At 39.6% G+C, this 12,392-nt stretch overlaps 1 protein-coding gene across 4 annotated transcripts in view; it reads right to left on the bottom strand.

Moving 5' to 3' along the window:
• The window catches only part of LOC124787734 (puromycin-sensitive aminopeptidase), a 170,273-nt gene that overhangs the window by 63,800 nt on the left and 94,081 nt on the right, over positions 1 to 12,392 (bottom strand). For all 4 annotated transcript variants that reach the window (XM_047254585.1, XM_047254583.1, XM_047254586.1 and 1 more), the window contains exon 10: positions 3,112 to 3,331. In XM_047254585.1, coding sequence (XP_047110541.1) covers positions 3,112 to 3,331 — 220 coding nt within the window. The remainder of the gene's footprint in view (positions 1 to 3,111; positions 3,332 to 12,392) is intronic.

Genomic DNA, 12,392 nt, shown 5'->3' with positions numbered 1-12,392 from the left:
AAACCATTTACTATTAAAGTGGGGTAATGAACCAACAGCTCACAATAATTTTCAGAGAATGTGTTTAACACAATTTTGGATGATGTTTTATGCGTACCTCTGGAATTAAACATCTATTTTGCGAAGATATTGAGGATAAATTAAAGCGACCACCAACTATAATCGTATGAGTTGGGTATGTGTTTGAAATCAAACTTTAGTTTTCTTTGAACCTTTCAGTAATTCTATTGTCTGAATTGGGAGGTCGGTAAAAGGATCCAATTATTACTTTATTCCAGATGCCAAAAATGATCTTTGCCCAAACTCATACTAACTCACAGGAACTATCTACTTCAATTTTACGACAAGATAAACTACTTGTAACAGCAACAAACATGCCACTGCCAACCACGTTCAGCCTATCCTTTTGGAACACCGTTAGGTTCTTTGCAAAAATTTTGGCTGAGCTTATCTCCGGTTTTAGCCAGCTTTCAGTGCCTGTAATGATTTAAGCACCAGTGCTTCCTACTAGCACCTGGAGCTCTGGAAGTTTCCCAACACAGCTATAACAATTTACAACTGTTATACTGATGGTTCCTGATCTACATTCTTCCTGTGTTTGGCCTTCACCCTTTGTGACTGAAGCCCTTTGTGTGTTTTCCCAAGAACCTCTAACCTAAAAAACTGCCCAGTGCACACCACACAGCCCCTGTTACCCGTGCAGCTGCTTCCTGTGTATAGTGGACTCCTGAACTGGTCAGCGGCAACCACCCTTTGGCGCAAGTCAAGGAATCTGCAGCCTACATGGTCGCAGAACTGCCCGAGCCTCTGTTTCAGACCCTCCACTTACCTCTGTACCAGAGGTCTGCACTCAGTCCTGTCGACTATGCTGTAAATAGTCAGCGCTACTTTCATCTTGCAAGCAAGACTGACAACCTTTACCACTTCTGTTAGCTGCTCGAAACCAGATAGAATCTCTTATGATTCAAAGTGACACACAACACTGGTACTGATATGAGCCACCACCTGCAGCTGGCTGCCCCTGTGCTCTTCATGGCATCTGGGAGGACCCGTTCCATGTCTGGAATGACTCCACCCAGTATGCACACAGAGCGCACACCGGCTTTGTAACTACCACACATCCCACGCAAGTGCAGGAGAATGTCTCCCATGCCATAACACTGCTTCCACCAGCCAGCATCCACGGCCCACCCCACATTTCGTGCTGCCGTTCACATCAATGACAGTGTCTGTGGAGATGACCATCAACCTAGTGTATCAAAAATGTGATGCACCTTAAGAGCCAACATGTTTCCATTTATTGAAGATCGAATCCCAATGGTTCCATGCCCACTGTTATTTTAACTGATGATGTCATTGAGTCAACAAAATAACACATAAGAGTGGTATGCTGCAAAGCTCCATGTTCAACAATGTACAATAATCGGTGTGCTCTGAAACACTGGTGCATGCACCAACACCGTGATCTTTTGACAGAGGTGCTACAGACCATCATCTATCCTACTTTACAGAACAGACAAATCTCCGAACGACATGTTCTTAGTGCCTAGAGGTAATTTCACTGTCCTCCTCCCTCTATCCGTAGATGCTTAGAACAGTAGCACATTAACATTTGACCACTTTCACCATTTTCAAGACACTTGTTCACAAGCTCTGCGTAATAAAAATCTGCCCTTTGTCAAAGCCACTTTGGATTTTCCCCATTTGCAGCCCATATCTTCACTAAGATGAACCCCATCCACGTCTACTCCACTTGAATACTTTGTTACCATGTCACATGGTTGCAAAGCCATCAGGCAGCATCCGTTGCAGTGATCAGTGGCCCTAATGCTTTGGATTATCAGTGTGGTTGCATATCAATAGTCACTGAAGTACACAGAGCTGCTCTTTACATATGTCAATTATAGTTTCTGGTTTGTGCTTTTTTAATTTACTCAATATTAACAATACAGTACGTATTGTAGAATTGTGCCTCCAGATATGCTAGAAGCCCAAAATATGCATAAAACATATTGAAAGGCCATACAGCATTGTAGCCTGCAGCTGCCTGCTAAAGCTTTGGAAAGGGCTGCTATGTTCAATAAATTAATCCTCATTTTATCATGGAGAAGTATTATTATGGTCTTAATGAAGTAGGCTGGATTAAGTAGGCCAAATGATACGGACGTCGGATAGTAACAAGCTGGATAGTTGAGTGTCTGCTGTGCAATGAAGAAATGTAATCCCATACGATGATTTTTCTGATGCCCTTTCCACAGCTCTCTTATGATTACTTCGTTTGCAAAGAATTAGGTGAACTACCTAAAACATACTCATCGTGTAATTACTTTGCAACTGTCTGGTTCGACCTATCACCATTTGGCTAATCATGATGCACACAACTGCTTTGAGTTGGGGAAATGAATAACTATATTTTAGCTTGACAGCCGCTATAATTAGACTGGTCACACCATATGAGGCAGTAATGTTTCAATATGCAGTGGATGTCATGCAAAACATTCATTGTGCAACCATGGAAACCTAACTTGGGAAACAAAACCACTTAAAGTGATCAGGAAGCCAAAGGTTAGTTTGACCACCATAGTGGGTTTACTGGACATGGTCCTATTGGAGGTTTTACACTGACTTTTGAACTAGCTGAAACAACCACTTATAGACGGAGCAACAGTTTAATATCGACTCCAAACCACAGTGCAATTTGCGATTTCACATATTAACAAGTCGCTATCAGAGGTTGAGAAAGTGTTGAAGTGGCAAAAAATCCTGGAATCAAACCCAGAAGCTTTGGATTTGTAGCCTGGCACTTGCCCCCTAAGCCATTTGTTTCACATAAGAACATGATTTTAAGTAGAATGAGATCAGAATCTTATCTGTATGATGATAACATTGTTTAGAAAAGCATAACTATAACGTATCCTAAGTCTCTTATGTTTTGATAGTCGATATGGTCATGCTGTGAATGGACAAACAATATAAAAAGAACAACAATTTACAATATTTCTCAGAATTTCTGTACTGAATATAAATGAGGCATAGCATCTAGTTAAGCACCCTCACAAAGTGAATAACAGCAATATAAGCCAATAATAAAATTATTATTTTTTGGCTTACTTTCATTTTCTCTGGGGTCCCAACCAAGCCTCTGACCAACCCTGGCCATTAACTTGCGTCCATATGCCTTGAAAAGATCTTCATAATCTGTGTGAGAAAGTAGGATTGACAATTTGCTTAAGCAGTTGCTGATGCTAGACCATACAGTGTAATTGTCTTCATCACTGAATGCTTCCATTAGCTTCAAAACTTCTACTGTTGGAGTCTGTCCAGCTTGAACCTGTTGAGAAGCAAATTATTGAACTCAATAAAAGTAGCTGATGGTCCATTTGTTTTAATGTATGCACTTCTGGACCAAAGAATGTAAAGAAAAACATATATTCACTGTCACAACTGTAAGAACAAATACAAATTAATGATGTCAAACCCAATTACTCTGTTCACAAAACAAATTTCAAAATTACTGATTATTAACACTACTTAATTATAGCCTGATTACAATTGTTAACTGAAAGTCCACAACTTGGAACAAAATTCTCTCAATCACAGCACACTGTCCACATTCCACCACAACATAGCACTTTGTGGGGATGTAAAACCAATGGCTCTAACCCCTCCCCCCATAATATCTCCACCCTACCACAGCAAGAACAACTCTATCTTTGCCAGATCAGTTCTCTGTAGTACATGCTCTATGTTACACGTTTTGTATATATGGTGCAAGAATAGAAGTATTCACAGTAAGTGATGGGAGTGCAAGTGATTATTTATCATTGTAATTACCATGTCCACTCCCCACTACATACAACTTCATTTGCTGTGTTAGAATAGTGTTTAACAGCCATAATGCTGGATCGTACCCACTGCTATTTGACTGTGAACAATAATATATGCTGTACATGTAGGCAGTCTGCTGCCTGTCAGAGTCTTAACCAATGGGGAAGTGACAGCCACTGTGGGAATGCTGTATTGGCATGTGCCAGATGCCATCCAACAGATTGTTGTCAGACTACAGTTCATTACTCACTTGTTCAAGTGTACACAATCAAATGTTTTATAAAGATGGTATGTGGTATTAACCAATGGGGAATCCAAAATGGGAAACAATATGCAATTGTTTCTCAGGAAAACTGTAAAATCTACATTAAAAAAGAGTGCAAGTGGTAGCAATAATCCAAGTTAGTGAACTTATTGTAAACATTGTGCTGCATGTTCACTAGGTGCAACATACAAATGCACAAAAACTAGCACACCAACAAAGTAAAGATAGCTGCCCACTAGCAACTTGCACCTGCCACAAATAACTTTCTCTAATTACGTTTTTGCGTAATGAATGTGTGGAATCTACAGAATTTCATCACAGAACGTGAGTCCAATATGGTGGTGCACTTCTGTCACAGTAACGAGTCTTTGAATAGAGTTGGAAGTTTACTAGTTGTTTGGCACCCAGCTAATGTCCGGTTTCACACCAGGCAAATCTCTTGACTCCAGGCACCACTACAGCCATTCTGATGGAAAAACTTCAAATGACACTGGATGACAGTGGGCAACTATAACCACTGGCTACAGTTTGGGGAGGAGGAGAAGGGTGAACGAGGGGGTGAAAAGGGGAGGAAGAGAGAGAACGAGGGGGTGAAGAGGGGATGAGGATGAGGAGGAGGAGGAGGAGGAGGAGGAAGGGGCAGTAAAATAAGTAGTAACCTACCACTCATATGAAGTGGCCCTCAGCACATCTCACAACTTGCGCAGTAACTAGTAATGGCCTGCTGAGATTTCCTTAATGTGAAACACGCAAAAAAAGTTTCCCCGAGCGAACTAATATATATCACTTCTTCTTGAAATAAGATACATTATTTTTCTTTCATAAAAGTTGGCAACCCCAGTCACGGTTCATGTACAATGAAAAGGCTGAAAAAGACTGTAGGTGAAACTACTCGAACCTGGAGAGTGAGTGAATAACACTAACATAGTTGACGTGGCTGCAGACGGTAATTTCATCTGGTTAGTGTTGGTGGGAAGAATCCAGATGGCATAGGCAGAGAAACAGCCACCAGTATGACACATGTTGGGCAACATACTCAGCAAGTAGATAGTCCAAGTGTCTCACAGCTACAGTTTGTTAGATGTTATGCCCATGTAGAAAGCAGCACATTTGTTGCAGCTTAGTTTGTAGAATCACATGTTTGCTTTCACAGGTAGCCTTGCCTTTGACAGGGTAGGAGGTGCTTGTTGCAGGACTGGAGTAGCTGGTAGTATGTATGTGACAGGTCTGGCATCTACATCTATTGCAGGAATATGAGTGAGGAGCAAAGGGGTAGAGCATGGATAGACAACGATACTGCATACAGCGGATGGAGAGCAGAATACCACTGTGAGACATGTGGGGAGTATAATGAGGAGGATATTTCTCATTTCAGGGCACAGCAAGAGGTAATTGAAACTCTGGCAGAGAATGTGATTCAGTTTCTCCAGTCCTGGGTGGCACTGAGACAAGACAAAGGTGCTCCCCTTTGTGGCTGGATAGTGAGTATGTGAGTGGATGATGTGAGACTGGAGTGACAAGACACAGGGTATCTGGTTCCAGAAAAGGTTGCAAGGGTAATTTGGGTCTGTAAAGGTCTCAGTGAGACCTCTCTCCATATTTGAAGATGGACAGCTTGTCACTACAGATGCAATGACCATGGATGGCTAGGCTGTGTGAAAAGGACTTCTCAGTGTGGAATGAGTGGCAGCTGTCTAAGTGGAGGTATTGATGGTGGTTGGTAGATTTGATGCAGATGGAGGCACTGATACATCCATTGCTGAGGTGGAAACTTGTTGGGCTGTGGAGGACCAGGTGAAGTGAATGGGGAGAAGGTCCTGAGGTTCTGGAAGAATGCAGATTAGGGTGCCTCCACCCTTGGTACAAAGCATAGAGGTGTCATCAATGAATATGAAGCAGAAGAGGGGTTTGGGATTCCAGGTTGTTACCAAGGATTCCTCTAGATTGCCCACAGCCATGAACCTGTCCTCTAAAACTTTATTTCTTGTGCAGCAATGAACCCAACAAGTTAGTTGATTTTTAGTGCAGTTTTATTCCAATCTGCAAGAGTTTGACATTTGTACTTTTGAATTTATTAAAGTGAAGTGCTATAATCCACAAAAAATATTGTGTTCGTCATTTGGTGGAGAGCATGGAGGAGTTCTTATACGCAAAAAGTTTCAGGCACTGTAACTACAGCAAACAAATTATTGTCACCCCATTGCCAGCTTAGCAATCAAAACTCAAGTAACAGCTACAGAAGTTTCTTCACAATTCCACTGAAGTTTGTAACATCTTCCTTAATTTGTCTCAAGTAAAATACTAAATAGCTGATTTTAGTTGCATTCGTAGGACCATTTGTATGTGACCATTACAACACACACAATAAAACAGGATTTTTGGTGCCTAGAAAAGATTCCTCAAGACTTTTTATCAACAGATTGTTGTAGAACAGTGCCCTTGAAGTACCCCTGGCTGTGCTGCAGACTGTTTTTGCAGGTGATACCATTGCCACATAACATGAATCATTGAGCTGCCAATTCAAGGAGGGCAAATTGACGCTGATGATTTGGAAACAAGACAGCTAGGTTTTTAGCACCCATACTAGAATTTCTGATGAAACGAGTGTGATTAAAAATGTACCATAGTAGTTAATCTCTCTCTCTCTCTCTCTCTCTCTCTCTCTCTCTCTCTCTCTCTCTCTCACACACACACACACACACACACACACACACACACACACACACACACACACACACACACACACAACTGAAATCATTTTTAATGTCAGTCCAAAAACTTACAATATTCCATGACATGATATAATACAGTTTGACACAAAAATGTGGCTGAGTGATCACTGGAGTAAAGGTCAGCCATTCTGCAACACATTAACACCTTCGTAAAAGCATAGGGTGGATTCTTGACACTAAGCAAAATTTTAGCACACTAGCGACAACCTAAAATAAAGAGAATGCCCTCACTTAAATTGAACAGGTCACCGCAGAAACGGGATGGTTCAAGAAAATTGGCAAAATTAATTAAGAGCATCATAGCTTTCTTTCACGATATGTGCACATTTCTAAGCAGGAATGGAACAAATCTGTTTATCTGAAATGTAGAGCAGACTACTGCAGGAAACCCGGTGATTTCACAAATGGTATAAGTCAGCAACTGGCCTCTTTTCTGCATTAAAGTAACCAAAGGGCATGCACACAACGGTCAATAAAGTGAGTTCCAGGAAAATGGAGGATAAATTGGATTTAATACAAAATTTACAGGAAAAGATTGTTTCATTAGCAGTAAATTATAAGCGTAATGAAAGTGATTATTGCAGAAACATTATCAAGAACAATAAATTAAAGATATACAACATGTCAACTAGGTTGGAAAGACTGTACCAAGCCATAAGATAGGATAATCATTCGGGCTAGTACTAAACTCACTGTTAAGAAAGGATTGCACCCTACGCTTGCATACAGTTCATCAGTGGTTACGACCATCATTTTTTTATATACTAAAATGGTGTAAGGGAATACTAACACACATTTGACACACTAAATTATTCACTTACAAAGACTAACAGATCTCGAACAAATAAAATTAAGATGATCAAGGTCAGAGAGTGAAATCTTAAGGAAATGTCATTAACAGTGACAATACAAAGGCATTAGTAAGACAGCATTTGCTTGTCTGTATGGTCTAGGTAAGAACCAAGTTGAGCAGTTGTATAATTTGCTCTATCACGGAGAATCCCTGAAAGACTAAGGGGATTGAATGCAAACTGGAATGCTGTACCATGAGAAAAAATACATCTGATGCAGGAGGTTCACTTTGTAATATTTACTTTAAGACTTAAAATAGCTCTCTACTAACCAATAGTACTGGGTACGCAAAGCAAATCTGTCTTGTTTCTTCAATGTTAAGCTATTTCATCTTACCCTAACTTTGGTTAAACTTGATTCTGCTGTTTATTGGTTTACATAGATACTTTATATCATGTTCCATTTTATTGTGATGTATGATTTTATTATACTCAAAATTAGCAACACACTATTACACAGTGCCTTACATTTCTTTCTATGGGAAAAACAAGATTTACGAGCTACAAAGTGCGAAATTTAGGGTACGTCATTTGCAGACTTTATATCATTCTAATTCAGACTTTTTCCAACAATACCTGCTGAAAATACATGTGTTTCAATACATTCTTATAGCAGGACAGATACTCCATTGCAGATAAGAGATAGGTCGAGATGTGATTAAAGAATATTCTGGAAACGTGTTTGATACATAAGGCTTGAAACATGCGCAATTGAACTTTTTGTCTGGCATGGTCAAATTTGGAGATAAGTGATCTGTTGTGTTAAAGCTGTGGATTTAGAAAAACCCCAGTAGTCAAGATTGCAAATTTGATTTTATTGATTACTAGTTTTGGCTTACCTACAAGCCATCTTCAGATCTGTAACATAGAAAATTGTATCTAAGAAGTACAAAACGTGAATTGTTAATATGCAAGTTCTATCACAAAATACATACCTTAAAAAAATACACTGGTTAGTGTACAACTGCCAAATAGTAGGAAAGTTTATCAAAATTTGTGTGAACACGTACAATCCAATGTGACGATGATGTAAATTATCCCAACATATTTAAATCAAGAAAATAATAATATAGCACAGGAATGCACAGCAAGGAAATATACGTTTGGAGTACAACTCTTTCCCAGAATAGAAGGCCAATGTAAGTAATGGACACTGGCAGAATCGGACAGTTTTCACATGTGGACACAGAGAGCATACTTGTCACATTACGTTATTCTAAAGAGACATCATGAACAGTGATTGTTATGGACTCCATATAACGAGAAGCCTATTCCATACTAAAACAAGTACTGTGCAACTTCCTTGGTAAACATAATCATCATACATCACTCATGTCACAAATCACAGCACAGGCCTTTCCAGGTATACCATGGCTTAAGTCGTGGGTGACACATGATGTTTAAACATCTCTTTTTACAGAGCCCATAACATCATGATGTCACTTTAGAGTAATGTAATGTGGCAAGCATTATTTCACTGTCCACAAGTGAAAACTGTCTTCTATTCTGGGTAAGAGTTGTGCACCAAATGTATATTTCCTTGCTAAGCATACTTGTAGAATAATATTATAGTCACAATTTAAATATTTTTAGGATAATATACATCACCATTCCAATGGATTGAATAACAAAAAATCCTCCTCAAATGAGTTTGACAATGTGTCCCACTATTTGGCAGTTGTACATTAATCATAGTATTTTTTATGGTATATATTGTGTGATGGAACACAACACTGAACATTTTTGTTCTTATATGCAACTTTCTATATTACAGATCTGAAGATGGCTTTTAGTTTAGCTGAAACTAGTAATCAATAAAATTACATTTGCGATCTTTATTATTACAGGCTAAAAATATAAAAATTGCATTCCTTGACTTCCCCCATTTCTGCAATGACCGATTCAATTTGTTTCTACCCTCTCATCAAAGTATAAAAAGTGAGGGGGGGGGGGGGGGGGGGAGTCTTCCACCACAGTACAAAACCATGAGTTAACACGCTAAAAAAAAATGTTGACATGTTCTACATCCACAAGGATCTCCTCAGCACGGATCTATGGAACGAAAAAATTAATCTAATCTAATCTAATGTTCAATTTGGAAGCAGGTCAGGCCCAGTACACCCTGTCAACGTGATCAGTATGATGCATGCCATACAGTTAGGTTCACCAACCATAGCCTATTGTCCTTTACTGTCAGGCTCTCCACTTGTCACAATTTCTGGGCACTCTGGCTGAATAGAGCAATGACAGTATGCAAGGGAATGGAATATCTAGTCACATTGAGATTCCTGCACGTCTCTCTCACAGGATGGTCTGGTTTATCATTTTCTCAGATCTACTCAGGCTCTGCTACCCAGCAGAATGATACATGCTTCCCCTGCTGTCAGAGCAGTAGCACTTTGCACTTTACTGTTTATATCACTTACTCTGCTGAATACTTTTGCTGTAATGAATGTTGGGCACTCAGAATCAGAACAGTTGACAAACTTTTTGCTTTGGTGATGTCTCATCTGCCACCTTCAGGATCACATGCAATTCTACACTAAATATGCTGCTCTGATATGGAAGACAGATCCTGAATGTATGGTTGGGCAAGTAAGTGAAACGCCAACAGAGCCCCCTTTGCTTCTAAATATCAGTGCATACTACATTAAAACTGTGATACCTCTCAAAATGTTATTTTTATAATGATTTAATAGTTAAATTTTGGATGCATTTCTTCTCAAAACCTGAAATAATTCTGAGACTCTCAAAATGCTAAGGTAGATACCTGTTCCAGTCTTTGCGTGAGCTTCAAAATCAGCAACGCTCATTTCTAGAAGGTGTGAATGCAAAAATCCCTTGTTGCTCAGAGTCATCAACTGTTCCACTGATAGGTGAACAACAATATGGTATGCTACCATCTGTAGCACTGATGTTTTACAGGCTATCACACTATGGGCAGTCAGCATCTGTTGGTTAAGTGGCAGCTCACTGAATTCAGCTCAGAGGATCAGAACAGGGCAGATTCTAAAAATTCTTCCCAATAGTGCACCATGTCGAACATTTCTAAATAGAGTCTTGCATGCCCATATATCACACATTCAAACATCAAGCCAAGATAGCATGAAGGCTCCGTAAAATTGGAGCTGATACATTCAGTATGCTCCGTATCACTTATGGCTACTCATTTTAAAACATTTAGTGCTTCTGGGATATGCTTTCACAGCCTGACAATTTGGCAACAAAATAATATAGTATGAAGTATGAGGTTCAGGAATCTCACTCTTTATTTAAAATTAAAAACCGTGAGCCTCATTCTCAAGTTCATGGAAGTTATAAACACACAAGAATGCTTAAAGAGAACACATATTTCTCAGTTAAAAAATTTAAACATTTCTTCCCTGTCTACATGTCCAACCTTTTAAATGTCAGCAGCAAATGACAGGTGGTTGTTGCAAAACTGGAGGAGGAATAAGAGACAGAAGTCATTCACAAACAAATATCCCACAACAGGACGACAGGAAGACTTATTGTCAACATTATACTATTAATAGCTGTGACAAAGGCAAGGTACAATTGAAACATACTTTGAGGAGAAACCATTCTCCAGTTCAAAGCAGCCAGAGAGGACTTTGTCAACTCAATATTTAAAGTAATGTTGGGAGAGGAAAGATCATACAAATATGGCAATAAATCCTTGTGAGGCCAATTCATGGCCTTCTTGATCAAAAAAGCCTGTTGCACAATTGCTTCCAGTATGACCAAGCTACCAAAGATTGAGTTTTCTCTCCTGAAACCATTCTGAAGGAGACTGACAAGCTGTTTGGATTCCAAAACCTAGAAAAGGTGGCATTTACTGTCAGAGTCAAGGTTTTTCCTGTGCGACTGGTGAAGACAGCACTACATTAACAACAGTTGCATACATAGTATTTCCCGGGTTTAGAGAGAGGTATTTAAACTGCTTTCTTCCACAAGTTGGGGAACTATTTTGTCAGCCAAATAAAATTAAAAATTTATTTACTATTCCCTGTGAAGTGTCACAACATACTGTACTGTATTGTGTTAAGGTCATGTGTCATGTACCACAGGCAATGCAGAATCCAGTTCCCACAGGAACCAAGCAACTGTATGCTTCTTTTACATTGGTAGGACTGGAGTTACAGTGGACCCTCTCAGCAACCACTCTATGATGTCAGGAAGCTGGAGCTTGACTGGTGATGGTGGTAAATCTGGCAAAATCTTCCATCACTGATTGGCTTACATCTTGCAGATTGGTGAGGAGACTTCAGTTTCATACTAAAGTACCGATTGGGTACCTCCCACCTCTCCCAGAAATCACCGTGATTGCCAAGCATACCTTGATACTCTTAAGGGACCCACTTACAGTATTTAGAAACTATTGTCATGTTCTGTTCTCACTCTTTACAAATATTCAACAAATGATGATTATAATTGTTTTTGGGCACTAAACAGCAAGGAAGGAGTGGAAACAGCAAGTGTCCTACGATTCAGCAAAGTTTTGCCATTGCTGGACGAAAATAACTGTATGGTTCTCTTCAGTTTGGCAGGTGTTTAACACAGTGCAGTATCATCCACCTACTCCTGATTGCAAAACATTATTTTTTGCTCCAATTAGAGACAGGCTGCTCATTTAGCTGGTCTGAAAACTATGCTATAAATGCTTCGGTGGCAGGGTAATACAATTCGCTCATACCTGGATCCTAGTGTGCAGTT

The sequence above is a fragment of the Schistocerca piceifrons genome, chromosome 3, assembly GCF_021461385.2.
Source record: "Schistocerca piceifrons isolate TAMUIC-IGC-003096 chromosome 3, iqSchPice1.1, whole genome shotgun sequence".
NCBI lineage: Eukaryota > Metazoa > Arthropoda > Insecta > Orthoptera > Acrididae > Schistocerca > Schistocerca piceifrons.
Note: the sequence above shows the minus strand (reverse complement) of the source record. Positions and strands in the feature narration are given on the sequence as shown.